The 21912-nt window shown below is 40.9% G+C and overlaps 1 protein-coding gene across 6 annotated transcripts; it reads right to left on the reverse strand.

The window, feature by feature from the left end:
• Positions 1-217: 217 nt before the first annotated feature.
• plekhm2 (pleckstrin homology domain containing, family M (with RUN domain) member 2) lies at positions 218-21800 on the reverse strand. 6 transcript variants are annotated; one of them, XM_078254486.1, is made up of 20 exons: positions 20851-21800; positions 18960-19066; positions 18513-18622; positions 18302-18401; positions 18005-18092; positions 17743-17917; positions 16099-16158; positions 14339-14627; positions 13458-14225; positions 13304-13373; positions 12054-12144; positions 11658-11722; positions 9350-9438; positions 8884-9016; positions 8063-8292; positions 7229-7294; positions 6819-6978; positions 5142-5336; positions 3772-3888; positions 218-3612 (listed from the first exon to the last, which is right to left on the reverse strand). In XM_078254486.1, the coding sequence occupies exons 1-20, from the start codon at positions 20908-20910 to the stop codon at positions 3475-3477; spliced, it is 3111 nt and encodes a 1036-aa protein (XP_078110612.1). In that variant the 5' UTR covers positions 20911-21800; the 3' UTR covers positions 218-3474. The 6 variants fall into 6 exon arrangements, with proteins under 6 accessions (XP_078110612.1, XP_078110613.1, XP_078110614.1 ...); XM_078254487.1 differs by having other exon boundaries at positions 5142-5321; positions 20851-21799; XM_078254488.1 differs by having other exon boundaries at positions 8102-8292; positions 20851-21798.
• Between the last annotated feature and the right edge of the window lie 112 nt (positions 21801-21912).

Raw genomic sequence — 21912 nt, forward strand, 5'->3', positions numbered from 1 at the left:
TACACTACAGCAAGAGCAGTATGCAGAGGAGACTACACTTATAGGAGTTTACCTAACACACAACTGCTCTCTTACCTGTTAATATTCTGCTCCTGCTCTAACATGATTGCCCTTTTGTTTTGAACACACAGCCTTTCACTGGTTTGACCTATAACAGAAATACAGATATTAAAGGCAGAGATACTGGTACATATAGAACATGTATTACCACAGGAGCCAAGGTTTCCTTTCAGTTTATTCAGCTATACCGTCCAATCACAAAGGTTTATTTGTACATTCATTGCCATTATGAACAGTATAAAACCTTCTGGACATGCATGTCTTTATATGTAAGTGTACAGTATGTGATATTTAATTAGTGCTCTATTTACAATTCAATTAAAACCGCTAAACAACATACAAATATTACATGCAGTTTACATTTATGAACAAAATCAAAAAGCGTTTTTTCACAATGCATCAATTAGACGTCATCCATCATTGGTCAGCAATGTCCCACATTCAAAACACTGCTCAAAAAGACTAACTTTTTCTTAATATACACTTTATAAGCCACAACTTTATGCAGTTAATTCTTTATTGATAATCCAACAAACATTTCAAGTAAGTCCAACTTTTGGAAGTGTACTCGCTCTGGTCAAAAAAGACCTTAGGTAATCCACTGGGGGAGACTATTCTAACTACATGATTACTTAATACCAATCCTATCCTCACCAAACCATTAAAAGGACTTTTACATAAAAGCTTTTCCAACATGCAATATTACTTTGCAGCCTCGTCAGCGTGCGCATATTCTGCATCGAACCAAAACAGAAAAAAAGGGATTTAAAAAAATATTAATTTCGACAAACGAACGGTGAGTCTTAAGGTATTGGATGTGACATTTCCAACCTTTTTCACCTGAGATTAGATTTTTTTTTGTTAATGAGCAGAAGATGAATGAGACCAAGTGGCACTTAGAAAGACTTAAAGCACTGATTAATGCTGGAATTAAAGTAACACAATGTAACTGAACACACATAAGTGACATATGTATAGGGCTGGGTATCATCTCAAGGTTTTTGATACTGGTGCCTTTTCAATACTCCTAATAAGTTTGCGGAAAAAAAATACCAAAACTGTATTTTTAAAGTACCATACTTTGCTGAATATAATCTTTTAATTTAATAAATCATTTTTTTTTTTTTACACAACCTGTCTGATTTTTAACAGCAAAAATCAGGCAATATCTAACAGACAGCGTTATGTCTGTACTTTGAGAGTATCATGGTTGGATACCCAGCCCAACATACAGCACACATTACAACTTGTCTTTCAAAAGAAACCATAACCACAACATAACCATACAATGATTGTTTAAGTACAGTGTAAGGCAACCACAAAAAGGAAAAATAGTGCTTCTTTTTTATTTTAAATGAACTATCCATTTCAATCAATTTTGTCAAAAAGGCAACATTGTCATTGCAAAACAAATCTTACACTGATCTCAGCCTTGTAATGAGAAGAGTTACACACTGTCATTGACAGAGCAGCAGTACTCTAATCAGTGTTAATGTTAAGGACAGATTGTAACACATGCACTATTATCTACTGACTATAATTTGTATGGGAAGAGTTTGGTTTAGGGTCTTCTGGTGTGGCTCGACGGATGAACATTTTCTGGGATAAAGGCTGACATTTGGCGCGTGAGAGAAGCGCTGGATGTCCCTCCCCTTTCGCTAGCTATGCTATCAGGGCTTAGCGTTGCCCGGGGATGGTTGTGATTGTTTTAAAGAAATACAAACAAGGCAGAGCGTTTTTTTCACTATCCAGACCATACTCACACAGCGCTTTGGAGATAGGTCTGGCAATGTCTTCTACTTCTTATTCTTTCTCTAAGTAAAGCTTTAATATTGGATGATATTACAGACTAAAAGCACTCATCTGCTAAGAACATATGCTAAACTTGATCTAAGTTAAAAGGCTATTTATGGATTCTATTAACCTCAAACATGGTCTTACACTACTTAAAGACTAGTGCAATAAGGGGTGTTCTAATTTAGTAGAGTGGCCAGATCATACAGTACAGTATGATGCCTCCAACCACTGGTGCAAAATAAAAATGATAAGCCAGGGTAACTTGTAGCTCTCATTCGGAAACGGATTCTTCACACAGACTGTAATTCTACTCGATACTTGCCTACACTAAATGTTATGTGCCGCACTAATATGTTTGCTAATGCAGACACAAGTCAATACCAACAAAAAAAATGCCACCACTCAATTGAATTTAGTAACAATTGTTCCCACTTTCTTACAATGGAAATACATGTTATGATATTAATGCAAAACCACAACTGATACCATTAAAAAAACACTAACAGCAAAAACAATGTGCAAGTCTGCATGGAAGCCTCCACTCATCTCTACAGAGTGGAGATAAATGCAAATTTCCTGATAGTTTTTTTTTTATCCGAGTGACAACGTTTAAATAGGTATAGCAAGATCTCAGACAATAGCCAAATCTTCATATCGTTTGCTATCATATGCCATTCATTCTCTCAAGTTAATTTGACAAACCAAAACTGAATATCAGACACATACACAACCATTGGTGACTGATAATGCGTTGATGCTGCACAGTTCTGTACATTTGCTCTATAATTGTACGATAGTTTGGATTAAGTAGAACATCTTGTGACTGTTAAGCAAGGACGGACTTTTATCTCCACACAGTTGTGTGACTTGCGCGATCAGATAGCGTTACTTCTGTGTGTGCAAGGCAAGGAGTGTGACCTTTTCTACGTCAAAAACAAGCATCAACTGCATACGGTTTATGGCTTTCTTGACATTGATTTTTTTTTTTTAAAGAAAACGTTGGGAAGCTGCTAGTAATTGATCCTTATCTTCCTCCCTACTCAGCTACCTCAATGCACTAAATAAGTGTTAAATCATTTCCAGTCCTGTTTACATCTCAAAGTCAAGGCTTGACTTTAGACATTTACTTTGTGCAGACAAAATTCTCAAACTCAATTTAGCCGTTTCCATATGGAGTACAAAATATTACACATGATCCCAAACCTTTCCTTGATTCGGTGTATTTGTTCTGCATTGCTGCTATTTCTTAAAAACCTCTAATAAAATGAATAATTGCAATGTATCATTTGGATTAAATAAAATCTGTTGTATCGTTCTGTTAAAATTCTTCATTTAATTTTAAGTGAGATTGTCTTGCGGTTGCATCACTGCGATGTGCAATATGCATTGCTACTTCTGCAGGAAGTTTCTCTGATAGAAACATGTCATCAGTGATTTACAGGTGCATCACAAGCTCACGCAGCAGTGGGACGACCAATAACCACGTCCGATTTTCAGCTTAGAACTTAGTTTACAGTGACACAGACTGTATCCATCTATCCTGGCACTATATCAGACTGATCAGTTTTTCTCAGTGGCTACACACAGGTTAAGTGTATGCGTGCATGTGTGTGTCTGTCAGCACCAGGGTTCACGCTGGGCTCTGCCTCGGGCCAGACTGTCTGCCCTCTGCCAGGCACTATTCATCAGGGCGAGGGCCTCACCACAACGCTTTTGCACAGACGGATCCAACACTTCTTTGTGGGGAAGGTCAACCTGTGTATAGTGAGGACATACATGAGGGTTCAACCACATAGACAGCCAGTGGCAGTAGTTGTTGGATTTAAGATCTTGAATTTTTGGGAAAGCCAATAATAGAACTATCACATTTCCCCCCCCCCTTAAACCACTGATAAGGACAGTGTATCTTCCCACCTGAAAAATGGCCTTCCATGTGTTGTCTAACACCTCCAGCAGTCGATCTCTCTCTTCACAGCCGCTGAAGTACAACACCCACGGAGGAAGGAACTGGGTCCGATCTGCTGCAAACTCCTACAGAGGGGGAAGGTAAGAGAATTATACCAGTACTACTGGTATACTACTACTACTGTGTGTATGTACTATATATATATACCCAAGTAAGTTAGTACAGTTTGCTTGGCATACAGAAAAACTGCAGCATGATGTATGATGTGTCTTGTATGCTAATCAGTGTCCCTTTTTAGACTGGAAATACTTTTACATATTTACATTAAGTAATGGGAATCATTCATTTCATTAGTTCAGCCATATCTCAACCTGCAAAACATTACAAACATTTGTAAACATTTTTTAATGTTAATAAGCATGCATACCCTGAGCAAACGCACATTCCTGAAAACTCAGGGGAACTTTGTAAAATTGCTTAATATTAGAGATGCACCGATTACAATTTTCTAGGCAGATTCCGATTTCCGATTTTTCATTGAGTTTGAACTGCCGATACCAATTTTAGCCGATTCCATTTCTTCTAACCACTTTACAGCACACACAAATATTTATTTTCTATCTTTTCTTTAATAGATCATTTTATGTTTTGCATAGAACATTTTTTGAACAGATAATCGATCGCTATAAAATAGAACTATATAAATTACTCCTGGTGAGGGAAATTCACACATATCTAAAGTGTAATGTCATGGAAGAACCATTTCCTTCTTTTCACATAGAGGAGAAGTGAGAGAAAGAAAAACAGAGACTCGCTGTCTAGCCAGTAGAGATCGCGTGTGACGACTGTAAGTCGTATAACTTATGTTGTCAGTTCATTGTTAGCTGGTGATTTCGTTGTTTGTGTTCTTCACCTGCTAGCTAGGTTGCACGTGGCTGTTGATTTGATATAATGGCGATTGTTGAACGCCCTTGCTCACGTTTGTATTTTATGTGCATTATTTACATGCTACAGTATTTACACTGCATTAAGATAATGTAATTAATAGTGGGTTTATTGTTATTATTTGATAGTATATATATATATATATATATATAAAATTCCTATGCATTGTGTATGGTAGCCTTCACAATGTTATTTATTTACAGCATTTGACCGGCATAAATTCGGCATATGTCAGACTGACCGGCCGGTCCCCGGTCATGGCCGATCACATGAAAACCGGCCAATTCCGGTCACCAGCCGGTCAATCGGTGCATCTCTACTTAATTTCATAGTTAATACATTACACATGAATACATTCAGTAATTAGTCAAAGTCTAATACAAAACCATGTATAGGATTAACACCAAGAGGAGTTAAACCGATGGCCACTCACAATGACACAGTACTCCTTGTCGGCCTCCACGCTGACAAAAGTGATATCACAGATATCGGCGCTGCCCAGTGAGCGGAAGAAGCTGGTCTGACAGTCCTGATGGCAAGTAAGCAGCTTCCTGTCTGTCATCACCAGGCAACACGGGATACATGGAGTGGGGGCCACACCTTGAGGGATGACCTGCAGGTAAGCCGGCTGTAATTTAATTATACTTTGTGCATATAGACAGGGCTTACATTAATCCATATTGTGTGACTTGTGCAATCAGAGAGAATTACTTCTGTGTGTGCAAGGCAAGGAGTGTGAACTTTTCTACATCGTAAACAAGCAACTGCATATATGGCTTTCTTGACATTGATTTTTTTTTTGGGAAAACATTGGGAAGCTGCTGGTAAAGGGTACTTGTATTTCCCCCCCCATTCAACTACCTCAATGTACTAAATATGTGTTAAATCATATTCAGTCCTGTTTACAAACTCAAAGTCAAGCTGCCTGGTGAACGGAAGAAGCTGGTCTGAGCAGCTTTCTGTCTGTTATTACCAGGCAACATGAGATACATGGAGTGGGGCCACACCTTGCATAAGATAACTTATTCAAGCAAAAACCTGCCTCTTGCACATTATGAGTATCAGCAGCTGTAGTAACAAAGTCCTAGTGAACTTTTATTAGGGAGGAAAATAGCCTGTACAGCCGGCACAGTGCAAGTCTACAGGGATTATATGTTACATGTTAGTGTTTATGCACGGTCACTTCTGGTTGGTAGCTATGAAGAAAGCCAATCCAACCTGACTGGTGAGTTACCCCACTTAAAATCAAATTAAACGCAACAATGTGTGGGATATCACAATGAGTTTGTTGCGTTATAAAAGTGCTCCGTTTGTGCTAATTCAGCATGTTATACATGCAATGTTAGAGATGTAAAATATGTTTGCTAAACACATGGTGTATGCACAATAAGGCATGGATACCCAAACCGAGCCCGACGGGTCCAGACGGACCTGGGTCGGGTTCGGACAGATATTTAGAAATTATGGCTGGGTTCGGGTCGGGCTCGGTCACATCAGCGCGATATGGCATTTGTTGCAAAATGGTGCTGCGGCTCCTTTAAGAGAGCTCAGTGCGTGTGTAAAGTGGGCAGAAGACAGATGAAGCAGATGTGTAGATGCGACCGAGCAGAGTTGGTGGAATAAGTTTATGTTTTGTACACAGTGTGTGCGGTGTCCGAGATGAACCCCAGACTGAAAGCCAAGTTCATTCATTTGCTCACCAGAAATGGGATTTTAACCTCGACGTTATTCATTTTATAACGTCGGCCCTGGAGGTAACGACTCTCCCCTGGTTTTCCGACCACGGTCGGAAACAAAGCAATCAGGAAAGGTTAACACATTGAACATTTTAAATTAAACAGCTTATTAACGTGCGCTTGTTGCCCCGTGTGCGCTGATGCGCTCATCTGTTGACATTTCCGAATGCCTTCCTACAGTTGCTTAATAAAAGCGGGCTTTCCACACAAACAAACGTATATGTGTCATTAGAAAAAAAATCTGATTTTAACTGTGTTGGGCTCGGACACAAATATCTTAATGCCTGTCGGGCTCGGGCCGGGTTCGGTCACGGCTCTGTCGGACAAAAAAATTTGGCCCGATTCGGACTCTAATGCACAATACGATTCCTTACCCCTTTGGAGACGGATTGGCAGAGCAGCAGCATCCAGTCGGCCATGTCCTGCTCATTGTTGGCGCTGAGCTCTAATGGCGGTCGCTCGGTCAGGATGACTTGGAAGGCGTGGGGACGCTCTGTGCTGTTTGAGCGACGGCAGCCTCCACAGTGCTCTCCTCTGTTGGGCACAAAGTAAACACCATTTTCTTGTGGGCTTTTTTTCACAGAAGACATTTTGAAACGTCACAGTAGAAAATGCACATTCATTTTAAAATGAATGATGGCTGAATTCAATTTCGCTGCTTCAGTTTTAGGGTCCCGGTATTTTTGCATGTTGGCTCACTGTCACGGATTACTAGGAAACTTGAATAGAACAGAGTCATCGTTATGTGTGAAAAAGGACGATCTCTCAGCTAGTTGAAGCTTACCCCATAGTGACCGACAGCAGAGGTGTCACATCAGTTCTTTCTGCATACAGGTACAGAATTCCCTTGCTGCAAGAAAAGAGGACAACTATTTATATTTACCTAATCAGAAGCTTGACATTTTATTACAGAAATAGAATAGGTTTTCATATAATATATATACATATACATTCTAAGCTTTACAGAATGCGTTGGTCTGTAATGATGCCAATGTCTGTCACACAACTGTTTCAAACCTTTTTGGTCTGGTTGGGCCTCTAAGGGCCACCAATGGCTTTTTTAGGTTCTTAGCTTTGTTTCTTAAAAAGGCGCTACAAAAAGAAATCATTGACACATTAATTTTAAGATATTACTGTTACTATAACTGCAATAGGCAAGACGATTGCCAAAAAAAATAGTCAGCCTCCACTCCACTCTGTGTTTTGTATTATACATTTTGTACCTCTGACAGATTGGCAGGAAATCTGCTTGACTGCACTAAACAAGAGCTCGAGCTCTCAGTACGTCTGGCAATAGCAGAGAGTCAAAGGAAATATCACTTCCAATATGTTAGCAATTTTCACCAAAGCAGAAGTGCCAAAATGGGAAGTGAGTATTGGGGATTATGGTATGGTATTTTGGCACTCAACATACAGTTTTCAGGATTACAGTTTTTTTTAAATGTCTTAAACGCGATGAATATTACAATCAGAAGTGACATGAATGCTTATCATTTGTGAAGGAAATAGCATTACCACCTTGTTATGACACAAAGTGGGAAGGTTAATGTCAGATGTAAGGTATCAAGTATGGAAGCCAGCCAACGTATATCTCAACAAACCATAGATAGATAGATACCAGCTGAAAGGGGGACTGATGTGCACGACCTGCACATACCTAAGGACGAGGTAGCAACTTTTCCACAGCTCTTTGCCCAGGTAGGTGTTTCCTGCCCGGTACTGCAGACTCCCCTCCTTGGTGCTGGAATGTAGTGCAGAGTTCAGTGGGCCACCCTGGGGTGACAAAGTCATGTCCATAGGATCCTCCCAGTGGACTAGTGAATACAGTTGGATAGATACTTCATATACCTAGAAAAACAGGAAAGTATTAGTTTACCACTGCTTTGAAAGTCAGTCAAGAATAGGAGTGGTAAAAAAGGACCTTATGAGAAGGAACTCCCAAACATTTCTAGAATTATTACTAAGATTATTACAAGTAAAAATTAGTTCATATTATAATTTGATTCGTATGCAATATGAAAATTGCCTTACAGAGACTTAAGTGAAGTATTTCTCTCAGTGACCATCATGTTTGATATTTTGCACTGCATTATTATGCAATTCATATATGTATACAAATACAATTAAATATATTTTGACTTGCCTTGGATCTCAACTGCATCTAGAAAATAAAATGCTGTGCATTTGTATGTGTTACGGTTTGAGACACACTAGCAAGGATTTGTGTCACAGATTTTCCAAAAAGTATCTGTTCTTTTACTTAAGTGCCTAGTACAGTCGAAGGCAGGAATACGCTGAGCCAGTAAAATAAACTGGTCCTGGTTAAGATTTTGTAATTTGTCTTATGATAATTGGTTGATTAGTTACATGTAGGTCAGCTTTTTCTCTGTAAAGACCAGACCTGTAATGAAGAGCCAATACAGTATATCGGAAGTGTACCTCACAGTGAGATTCCTGGGAAACAAACTTAGAGAGAGACAGTTTTTCCATGGTAGCATCAGTCAGCACAGAGGGGTAAGGAGGCTCACGGCAACCCTTCACCATGGCTGACTTGAGAACAGACAAGAACCACCTGTTAAGTGAAGAAGGATGGAGTGGAAAAGGTCAGAGGAGAGACCTGTCACATAAGAGCACAGGTATATACGCATGTGAAGGTGTGCATGCTGGCTCTTTGCACGGAGACACAAGAACGGCTGCACATACAGTGCTAAGCACTTAAAGGTTGGATTTTTCCTCATTTTTTTTTAATAAAGGCATTAAGATCAATTTCCAAAAGAGGATTTTTTATTCCTCTTTTTAGTCAATTTTAGCATGGGTGTATTCACTTATGCTTAGCACTGTAGCTCGCAAAGACAGTGTATGGAGTCAGAGTACCAAGAAACATCAGGCAGACAGACAGACTCACAGCGTCAGAGAGGCATCAGCTGTGTCTAACAGGAATTTTCTTCGTCTGTTAGTGCAAACCACCATCACGGTCTGTTGGTCAAGGCCCACCTAAAGGAAAACAGCATTACAACTAATATATCATTTGTGCTCCACTACCCCAGCTGTCACATCATGCTGGAGTCTACATGGTTCGTCTTGTAATTAACTCTAGATGGATCACATTAGGTGCTTTCCGACCGGATAGTACTTGTACTTTTTAGAGGAAAAGTACACTTCTAAGCAGTTCTAAGAACTACTCTCCCCCAAAATCTTTTTTTCCGTTTGCATTCCCACTGGCCAAGTGGCCATAGGGACTGGTAGGAGGGGTAAGGGAGTGACGCAAGCACGGCAACGGTCTTTATAGCATCGTCACTAGACCTTAGCGCCACAACAACAACAAAGCAGCATTCCGTCCATTCTCGTAGTAATTCACGTAATGTTTTGCTCAACACAGACCCCGCCTCTGCCTGCTGCGCTGTGGACGTGTGTGTGTGTGTGTGACGGCCGGCGAGCCGCAGGACACGCTTGTGGAGTTTAACTCCGAAAAGACAGTTAACCACAGGTTCCCGTTAATCTTATGATGGACAAGTGTTGTGATATTTAAACAAACGAACCGTCAACGGCAAAATAAAAGCCTCTTATTTACGAGAGCGGTCTGAGAGACCTCCAGCTCACAGCGAGGTGTCTGAGCAAGACTGGCCGAGCGACGAGCGACGAGGCCGGGGCAGGCGCCTGCTGGCTGTCGCCTCACTTGATGGAGCTTCTCAACTCCGAAAACTTTGAAGCAAATTGTCAATTCGGCATCAATATTCGAAATCTAAACAGTTAATTTCTCGCCTAAAACGTTGTCAGAAGTGAATTTAATGATGAATAAGATGGTGAAAATTGTTAAAAATGTCCCGTTGTTGGTTGTTGCTCTGTCTGCAAGTTCCGAGTTGGCAGTGGGCGTGACTTATAAGTTCGACCAATCAAGTACACCTAGGAAAAGGGAAAAGACCCTGCTCTGAAGTAGGAGCTAAAAAAGCACGCTGCTGCGGCCAGAGGAACTTAAAAATCCCCACATTTTTCCTGTCGGAACACAACAAAAAAAGTGTTCTAGGAACGTTTAGTTCCAAGAACTGCAAAAATCCCTCCGGTCGGAAAGCCCCTATTGAGGACCATGTAAACTGCAGATTTAGCCATGACGTGACAGTTGGGGCCAATGGAGCACTGCACAACAAAAACATATAACGCTATTGACTCATACATGTTTTGTAACATCAGGGAACTTAAATGACCATAAGAAGACACTAGTTTGTAGAAACACATATGTATGTATGTATTAGAGATATCAGTACACAAGTGCAGAGCAGCAGCCTTGAAATTAGCATAGAAAATCCCCCGGTCGTTCTCCAAAGTTGACTCCGAGTTTACTTTTGCAGAGCGATAGCAGAAGAAAAAAGCTGCCTGTAAAACCCATTGTTAGAACGTTAGAGAGTGCTCTCTCTCTCTCTCTCTCTCTCTCTCTCTCTCTCTCTCGGCCGAGACACACACGCGACTACAGTTCACTGTGGCGCAGACCACTCTCTTTCTCTGTTAAAATGAGTCGTGAAGCAGACAGCAAAACCTGACTTTACTTTTAATGATATTAAACCAAGAGAAATGTTCTCCCTTCATCCTATAATGGTCATAAATCAATACTAGAGTAGCCGACTTCCTTGTTTAGTTCTGTAATTAAAAAAATGTAGAGGAGAAAAAAGCATCTGTCGTCACAAAAATCATCTGTTGAGTGTTTGATGGTAATTTATTTGTGCTTTAGAACGTAATCAATGTGAAACAATAATCAAATAAGCTGTATTTCTCTCTGTCTACTGTACAATGACAAATTCAAGTACAAAACATTTGGTCTCAACGGTCTCAACTACTGCCAGAAAACACTTAGTTATGTTGTAACCTTGGTTCTCTGAGTGAAGAGACTCTCTCTCCACCAAACATATAGAATAAGTAACAGTGTAACTGTTAGTTACACAGGAGAGAAGCCAGTCATTTGAGTTTATGGCAAAACCTTAAAGTTTTCATTTTGTGACTTTCGATTGAATAAAGGACTAATAATAAAATAATGTCAGAATCTCGTCTCGATCTCGTGAACCCAATCTCGTGTCTCGTCTCGTGAGCTAGGTGTCTCGTCACACCCCTAGTATGTATGTATATGTGTGTGTGTGTGTGTGTGTGTGTGTGTGTGTGTAACGGCAGCCCAAGTCACAGACAAATGAGAGAAAATGGCAAACCCTGTTGTGCAGGACACCTACCGAAAGATAGTCCAGCTCATTATAAGAAACAGCATCTTCTACTGTGTAGGGCTTCTCTGCTGCACCTGTGGAGAAAAAAAGTACAACCAAGAACTGCAGTGAGCACATGTTAATGTGAAGTATTTTCGGCCTACAGAAGAACCTTATTTAAATGTGTTCCCCACTTCCTACAACACTGTGCAGATCTTATGGGACCATTACAATGGATGTTTCAGAAAAATATACTCTCATGGTTACTAGTACAGGTGGACAACATTGGTTACATATTCTTACAAATTCAGATGCCGTTTCCCATGTGTAAAACAAATATTTTGACTCCCGTACAAATATCAGTATGTCCCGACTTATGATTTGTACTGCTAATAAAGCCAATACATTAGGTTTTTAGCCACTTACCCTTCCTAAGAAGGTAGATGTAACAGTCAGTCAGCAGCAGGTAAAGGGGCTGCAGGTCCCCCTCCATATGGCCTGTGCTCATTCTGGCCATCTAAACACAAAGATAAATTCTGTCAAGTGTTGGCAACCTCCATATTCATCAGTCTCAAACTTTTCTGTTCACTAGTGACGCTTCTGGCAACTGGATTGCAGACTGTGGCACAGTGTTGCTACAAGTATAGCAGATAAGTTATGAAAGTCCATCATCAGCTACAAGTTTTCATAGTGTTTTTTTTTTTTTTTTTTAACCTTTTCCCTATTTCCCCATGCATTGGTGTTTAAGTGACTAATGTGAACAAAAATCTTTGAAATTGCTCCAGTATTGTGGGAGAACGCTGTAACCAGCAGCTGCGAACCAGGCTGCAATGTAATTATAGGGCAAATGTGCATCGCCAATTTCGTCTACTAAAAATGCTGTTTTTGCCACTGACAGGCTCAGATTGTCATTCTAACTGTCTGACATCATTATGGAAAGGATCCCTTCTGAGATAGACCTTTTTGTTAAAGAGTAAGATCATTTTTGTTTAACCAGAAACAGCTCTAAATTTGCTATTGCCAAACACACCAGACTCAGTTTAAATAAACAATACTTTTAGCGTGTATAGAACCAGACTCAGTTTAAATAAACAATACTTTTAGCGTGTATAGAGCCAGCTTATTTTCACATGTAAATGGGTGAATTAAGTTTTTTTCTTCAACCAAACCAGAGTCATGATGGTTGGAACATTGGGAAGACGAACCAAGACGACCTTTGATAGTTTTATTTTGTTTCTGTTGACGAAGTGTATTTTATGATGATACAATTACTGTTAGAGTATGGTAGGTTTGGCAGTGGCGATTTTGGGGATGTTTCATGTTAAACATATTACTACAGCCTGAGAAAAAAGTTAAAAAGCAATTGACAAACTGATACTTGCAACACTTCCACTAAACCGTCTCCAAACCACTTCTTCCATCTCAAAACAAGTATGAGTCAATACTAAAACTTGCTTAAAAAGGTGTGTGATAGATGATCACTTTGCAAAAAAATTAAAGACAGTCCTGGTAAAAGACCATGGCATCACTGTGCTGCCTTACTTATCTGATGATATTTTATCATTCAATTGTTAATGTTACATTTAAGCCATTACATATAAATACATTCACATTTTCTCCAAAGCAAGTAACTTCTTTCAAAATGAATAAAAAACAATGAGTCTCTCTGTCTTCACCTTGAAGAGCTGCTCCTCACTCTCTCTGAATACATGAATCATGAGAAGAAGCAAGTGATTGTTGTCCACCCTGAAATATGAACAATGAAGAACATTAGACACCCTTTAAACAACATTACAACAACAACCAACTTATTTTGTAGAAATTCCTTACTTAAACTCTGCAGGATGAGAACTCTCTGCTTCCTCAGTAAATGTTTTTTTGTCGGTTTCCTCTCCTTCTTCAGGGCCTTGCTCCGCGGTCTTCATGTCGGGCTCCTGTCCTGCTGACGCTTTTGCCTCTCCTTCATCTTCAAGGCCACCTGAAAGAGTCTGCGACTGGCTATGCTCTGGAGAGTCATAGTGGCCACCACCATTGGGAGTAGAGTCTGGACTGTTGGGGGTAAAGCAGCATAAGTCTGTAGGCGCAGGACAGGCTTGCAGGAAGTTGTGGCTTGTGGCCAGACGGGAGAGAGACGTCTCTCCTGTAGCTGGGTCAGGTGGCTCGCCCTCTGAATCCTCTCGAAAGGGCTGCTGTGCAGGGGGCTCGGGTCTCTGGTCACAGACTTCGCTGCTTTTCTCCTCTCGGTGCTCCCAGGCCTCCTCCCTATCTAAAGACCCGTTGAGCCGGTCCATCACATCACGGAGGGGTTGGCCCACGGTGTCCATGGAGGTGTCCGTCATCTCTGGGAGCCGTAGGAGGCCTTCTACTCCGTCCTCATCGCCTTCCTCCACAACCTCTGATCCCACCCTGCTTCTCCTCAACGCTGCCTCAGCATCCAGCTGGAACACAGTGCCGTTTAATGAATTTACATCCTCCGAGGCCAAGAGGCTGTTGTCCGTTTCCAAGTGCTCAGAGGAGACAGAGTTATGGATGCTGCCGATAGAATCTGTGGAGCCCTTCCCTCGGCGCTTCTTGGCTGGTTTCCTTCGTCTGGCCATCCTGGAAGACCAGAGTGGTTAGCTGTGGTTCCTCTCTGTTTTAATACAATTAGATGTGCTGTTCTGATAGAATATGAGCCCTTGAGCCAGAAACTAAAGCTGTAGCTACTGTACCTGATGACCTCCAGCTCATTGCTGGTGCTCTCTGTGTCATCTCCAGCGGTGGTGCTGTAGTAGCGGCTGGCCACATGAACTGGCGTGCCGTCGGCTGAGGTGTTGGTGGTGTTAGTGTCCGAGTCCTCGTTGAAGGGGTTGTGTCTGTACGTGGGGCTATGTGGAGCAAGATAAGCTGCTGCCTTCACCTTGACAGTGCCAGCAGAAAGGACCACTGTGTCGCTGATGACTGTCTGGGGATCAGAGCCACTGGATCGCGGGCAGCTGGCCTGGTCGGTCAGGTCCCCCTCTAACATGACAAGTAACACAGTTAAGTAGCAGTCACCCATATATATATATATATATATATATATATATATATATATATATATATATAAAAAAATACACCGATTTTTTGGCACTGTCTCGTCAGAAACTTGAACAATAAACTTAGAATTCAAAAAGTTTTAACATAGAAGGTAATTTAGAGTAGAGTTGTTTCTATTCTGTTCATTTTTTTGTTTTTTATCACCAATGGAAAGTTGACCAACGAGACAATTTCACAAAAGCTTTGTGTATTTCTTCATCAGCATCGCACAAAAACAAATGTTAGGGGCAGCAGTGTCCTGTAGTTCTTTGGCAGGGTCAGAGAGGCACAACACACAATGTGTATCACATCAAGTAGGTACACGGCAGGGCAGCTTTCTTTGCAGTGGCACAGGCCGAGGTCAAGCATTACTTCTGTAGCTAGAGATGGGTCATACAAATATTTAAATAATATAATTTGCAGGAATCAGTAGTTTTGAGTGATCATGAGTGGACTGACCAAGCGGTTTCCACTAATTCATTTATGTGTTCATCAAAATGTAATTAAAAAAAATGACAAGCTTACTGCAAGCAGGTGCTGATGTCATACAAAGGAATTTGCAGTCTATGACCTTAAGCAACTATTTTTGAGTGTTACCTCACACTACAGTTGAGCTGAACCTAGGCCAGTGCCACATATCACACAGGAAGAGAAGACATTACAAAAACAGTACACCAGACAAACAGATAAGACAGTGTAATGGAGACAGACTGGAGGAGGTGAGTACTAGGCAGTACACCAGACATGTATCTTGCTGTGGTAAATAATAAGGCAGAGTGAGCATTAGGATCGTTCCCCAGATGAGCAACACATGCAGCACTTGACAGAAAACAGTTCCATGTACCCACCCAACACTGAAGAACTTCTTCCCAAACTTACCAGTCAACTTATTATGTATGATGACACCTTTTTTGTTGCATTCACTTGTTTGTAAATTCAACTCATAAAATGATCAATAAAAAACAGCTTTACTAAAAATATGCTGTCACATTTTACTGTAAATTAAAATACTAATGTGGCTTTCAGTTATATCAACCTCTCATGTTTGGGTAAGTTTAGAAGAGGATAAATCTAGAGGTTTGATGGTATGAGAAAAAAATTAAGCTATTGGCTTTCATAACTTTTATTGGCAGAAAAATGTGCCACCCAACTTTACACCCAAACCCACATCCCTTCCAACTGAACTCAATCCCAAAAATAGAAGTACTTTAACCCATGTCCCTTTGATCATGCTTAATTTCATGTCCTTAGAACAGCAGTTGTTTGCACCGGCTAGCTGTACTTTACATATTAAACATGTCTAATTACTAGCTGGAGTACCCAACATGCATTAAGCACAAACTGCGGGATGGCCATGCCATAAAGGAGGGAGGGATGAAAGGGCTGGAAAGGGAGGGGATGACCAATGTCCCACCTTCCCAGTCTGCACTTGGCAATGACTGCAACACGGGGAAGATGTCACCGAAATCATAATCTAAAAAAAGGAAGGATAACGTTCAACATTAGAGAAAGATGAAGTGGAGACAGGAGAGATGAGATTGATTCAATGGCACAGAAACAGAGAAATAACATGACATTTGGTTTATGAAATAACAGAATCAATGGTGGAAAATAGACAAAGTGGGAACTAAAACTGACTCAGTACTGTGTGGAGAGTGATAGGGAAAGCATTCAGTAAGCACTGCCATCACCCGAATGAGAACATTCTGTAACCATGAGCTTCTGCATGCCAAGTGATCCATTTGATAAAATGCACTTTGGTATACGTGAGTCACGAGTCTGCAAGGATCAATCCAACTTCTGCTTTACCATGCTATTAGATGGACATTACTGTATGAATTTGTGCCAAAGCATACGAGTTTGTATTTACACTCCAGACGGGCCTGATCGAATCATAAACCCAAAAATAAAGGCTGCCGTTGAGCAAGAGAGTCACATCCCAATTAGTCCATAAGGTGTCACAGAGGCACACAGAGACACAGCAGCACATAGAACTGACACTAGATATTTGACGGGGCTAATTCAAAGGGGAGCAATTACTAACTGGCCATAACGATTCAGAATTACAAGCCAGTATGGGTCCAAATGATTATCAAACCAGTTAATCTAACTGTGTGTCCATCTTCTAAAATTAGACAATCACTGGTGAGAAAGTGAAGCAGTGCTGCTTACTAGAGATGTCCCAAGCTGATCCTGTGGATCGGTATCAAGGCCAATCCAGGCATATCTTAATGGATCAGTAAGGGCTAAAATCGGATCCTTTCTCTACTGAACTCTGCTGTGTTTTGTCTGCTGCTTTCCTTTATCACAGCCGGTTCTACACTGCGGACATTCTGCTGCATATGCAAGTGAAAATTAGAATGTGAATCTGAAAAATGATTCGATCGCACAGTTGATTGACACCCAGGTTGACAAAATACTAACATTAACTAGCAAAGAGCAGTGTACAAAACACTCAACTAGCAGCTTCACGGTTTAGCTAGTGCCATGCCAGTTAAAATGCTATATGTCACTGACGGCAGGTCATATCAGCTGTCGCTATTTAAACGTTAATTCCTTGAGTAACTTGATGACAGGCCAAAGTGAAACTTGGCTGTTGTCTGGTGTGTGCGCTCTCTGTAAGCCGGTGATTGTAAAAGTAGAGGTAACGCCATTCTGTACCACCACAATACAACTGCGAGTGGACTCAGTGTTTCTGTAGTCCCGACAACTCCAACAGAGTGATGCGTCTTCTCTCTGGCTGATTATGTCACGTCAATTCCTGAGTCACTCTCCCAGTTGAACTTTTATTATTCATATCATATCAATAATTTTGTACGTATTAGCTTTATAGTTCTGGATCAGAACCTTCAGTATTTGGATCAAGAGTCTTGTGAAAAAAAAGGTGGGCCAAATTTTAAAAGGCGTGGTTGTTGCGATGTGTCAGATAAATACTGAATCAACATTCAGGTAAATATAAGTATCGGATCGGACTCTGTATCTGCAAATATCCAACATTAAAGAACTCAGATTGGCATGGGGGCCAAAAAAAGTTGATCGGCACATCCCTACTGCTTACCTTCACTGGAGGGAGCTATGGCACTGTCATCCCACTCCAGGTTGGTGGAGGTGAGGGAGGTGAAAGAGTGCAGGGACAAGCTGTCTGAGCTGGGCAGCCTTTCCTCAAAGTCCAGCAGGTTCTGGGGTTTGTAGTATTCTGGCATGTAGGGGGCCACATCCAGATAGGGCACATCCTGAACCAGCAGGACCCAACAGAAACATTACATACATTCTGCTAGGAGCTGCATTTCTATTGATATTGTCATGAAATATATGCTAACCAGCTCCAGATCAAAGCGAATGAACTCCAGGCCGGACACCAGCGTGAGGAAGAGTGTGAGGTGGTCATGACTGCAGACCAGTGCATTCCTAGCAGAGAATAAAATCAGATAGCTTCATGTGAGTGAACGACGTTTACTACAAAATTACATGAGCATATCAATTTACACAATTTGTAACAACCACAGAAAGTAATTCCTGAAATACAATATAATGTCCACTTGTTTAATAGTATCAATTTGTGAATTCAGAATTCCTTTTCTTTAGGTAATCAAGATCAGGGTTACTGGATGACTTACTTGAAATAATACTTCTGCAGTAACGCTTGGTTCTCCTGGAAAAGGCGTAGATAGCTCTCTAAAGAGCTCTCGCTCAATGCCAGGTATAACCATGCACGGCCTACACAGAAAAGAGAAGAGTTCTTTTCCATACATATAACTCATTGAATAATCAATCACCCCAAGTACTGTACGTGTTAGTGTATTCGACTGATTGAGAGAGATGTCTCACTTCGACCGAGGTTGGTTGCTATGTGCTGAAGCTCATCTATCTGACGGACAGCCTCTCTCCTGGTGAAGTGAAGGACCAGGACCCAGTAGCCTGAGGAGATGTCCTGCAGGCTGTAATGTAGAAAACAGTCAATAATAGCACATGCATGATGCCAAAAGTGGCAAGGGGAGTAGACTATAGGCATACAAATTACATTTTCACAGAAATGTAACAGTAAATATACTGTATCCACACCAAGATCAATTATAGTAGTATTGTAGCGTGGGTTTAAAAGCTGTAAAAATGGTGACAGTTAACATGGAGGGACATGGGGTTGTACTGTATATGCAGAAAATAAAATAGGATTTACAACAGGATTTTTGCATGACAAATAAAACAAATCGGATCATTATATGCTTGGTGCAACTTTCCAGTCAGTGTGCAATTTGCTTGCAGTAAGCCTCTTACCCATACAGCAGAGCATGGTCAAGATGTTCACAGAGGCGCTGAAGGACCCGGTCATGATTTCGGATGGCTGGAGTCTCATCTTCACAGGCCGCAAAGTAACTCTGCAACTGTAAAGAGACATTGTTTCTCTGCTGTTTGTTTTGCTGGGAAGAATAGCATTTTAACCCCAACTCCAGTTTTAAGAACTGATTATATTTGGCCCTTATTATCAATGATTGTTCAGCCAATTTGGCATGTTGAATCGTTCTCCAAGGACGTTAGGGTTACTGGTAAACTGGCGATTACTGAATAAAGAAATTGCATTAATGCAAACAAGAGAAATAAGTTCTGTTTTGGCTGTAATTAATTTCTAACCTGATAATCAAGTAATTTAATTGTTTTGGCTCTGTACTCTCACACTTGATTTGAAATAGAACAGTAACTACAATGTGAGTAGACACTGCATTAAGTGTGCTCAATGGTGTTCACATCAATATTGGGTGAACACTGTAAGAATTGTAGCCCTTTTTCTACATGATCCAAGGATTAGGACAGAGCAACATGCAGTCATAGTAACCAAGGAATTTAGTACCAAGCAGTGAAATGTTCTTGACATAAATCCAACTAAGTATGTGTTTTACTGCAGTGATTCCAGTGTGCAGGTTAATCCTTGTATGGCGATTTTACTGCTGAAGACCAGACTGAAGGTAAATAACCCATGAAACAAGCAGTGAGTGAGCTGGCTGCAGCACAGGTCTAACTGAGCATCACCAGAGAAAATACCACATGCCTGCTGATGTTTGTGGGTTGCCAGTCATAGGATATCGTTGTAAAGGATATGTACAAATCAATAAATAATTCTACATTTCTACTGACATATACAAAGCACAATGTTAGATGCAGGCAGTTCTACTGTATCGCTTGTTCATGCAGATGATGCTAAATGTCTTTTATTGTGGTCCACCGTCCTGCTGTGACCTACAGTATTGAAACCCTGAGGCATGAACCAAGTATAGGTCGGAGTAGCTTTGAGGATTGTGACCCAAAGAGTGTGTGTACAGTGTCAATATGTATGTGCACTATTTCACCCTAATCGACATCCCATAAGAACTTGTATCCTGTGACTTCACATGACTAAGCAATGTTTGTTTGAGGCTAACACTGTACACTTTCTTAAAAGCTTCAGGCATACCATTTAATAAACACTTTCACAGTCCTTTTGCAGTCTTTACAATAAAAGAAGTTGATGAAACAGGGCAATTGGACTAAAAAGTATTAGACAAATGTGAATTAAGGAAGTAAGACCCACTGGGTGCACTGCTTTAAACACTGGTGGACTAGTAATGGGAAATTACTGAGACAGACAGATGAGAAAGCGCATGCTAAATAAAAACGCAAATGCACATAGTTTTGGAAAGTGAATGTAAAAAGCATGTAGGGAGAGTAGGAAGAATATGCAATGCCGTCTGTCAGGTTATGTCAGGGTGTCCAGGCATTGCTGGAAAAATATCTAAAATATTTCATAGGAGCAAAGACCTACTGGCTAACCATTATTTTGCAAAAATGTTGTCCCGGATATTGTTGCCGTTGTGTTTACAACACATGCCGCAGTTAGCAAACACAGTGGCTTGATGCCACTATTGGTCACTGTGATCAAAAAGACACACTAGAACAACATAACAACCGTAAAACATGTGAATTAAGAAATCGTAGGGAATAGTCTATATGTTATTTGATTATATCAGTAAGGGAAAGGCCCTCCCGTGACAGCGAGCTGGTAATGTCCCACCGACTTGAAAGTTGCTCTCTTTGGCAGACAAAGATGACCTAACGCTAGCTACAGTATCTCATGTGAAAAACCTTCCATTTTGTGACCATGTTTAAGTGGTCTGACCAACTGGACAGCGCTTACCTTCTTGACAGACAGGGAGATGTTTTCCAATATGCGATCCTTTACTTTGAGTTGATCCATCACTGGTCTGTTGGCAGCTTACAGCAGGCTGTCAGCTGACTCCCAAAGCAGACCTCTTGTTTTGCTAAAGCTAACGCCCGCTTTAGCTAGCTAGCTAACATTATCTTGCCGTCCAAGGCAGTCGGCTGCCAGACTAAAGATACAGCTTTGTTTGTCAATTGTACACATTCAACCGACGGCACCGCTAGTTCACAACCACCATGTTAATGCCAAGCAAGCAGCGCGATAAGTCAACCTCTGTCAACGGAACCGGTCAGCCAAGTAATGTTTGCCTAGCTTCGCCTTATAGCTGTAACGTTAGCCACTTGACTTTTTTTAACGCTAGACTTAGGGTAGGGGTGGCTAGCAAGTTTTAAGTCCAACCATGGATAACTTTAAGCAGCAATTGTGGTTATCACACTCTCCGTTTCATCACTGTGGTTGGCTATTGTAAACTACATTAAGTTACCCTTTCGCGTACTTGCCGTCTTGCCGATATAAGTTAGCTAATAACACTAAAGAAACGAATGCTAAGGTACTTATTGTGCTACGGACCAGTAACTGTAGTCAGTGGATTACGTCACCACTAGCCTCGCGTGGGAGGACTATTAGACTGAACGGAGTTCAAAAAGTATGACTATTAAAAGTTGTATTTGCTCAGCTTTGTGAAAACATACAATGCATCATAAAATATAATTTGATTGTGAATCATTAGCATCAACTCGTCAATTCGGCGCGCGTGCATGACTCCATGCGACTCCAGAAACTTACTCGTAAATAATAAATTGCGTTTTGAATATATACATATACCCCAGAGCCCTTGACGGCAACCCTCTTCAAGGGCTCTGGTTCACCCCGTCCTCATTCATCATGTGGAGGACGCTAAAGCAACGTTAACAGAAGTTGGACCTTTACTCAAGGTGGATATGGCTTATGGCAACTGAAAGGTCTTATGTAAATCATGTCGTATATGTACGTCCCCCCCCCCCCCATTTTTGCAAAGCAGCTGCAAATTTAAATGGT

Source organism: Sander vitreus, chromosome 7 (genome assembly GCF_031162955.1).
Source record: "Sander vitreus isolate 19-12246 chromosome 7, sanVit1, whole genome shotgun sequence".
NCBI lineage: Eukaryota > Metazoa > Chordata > Actinopteri > Perciformes > Percidae > Sander > Sander vitreus.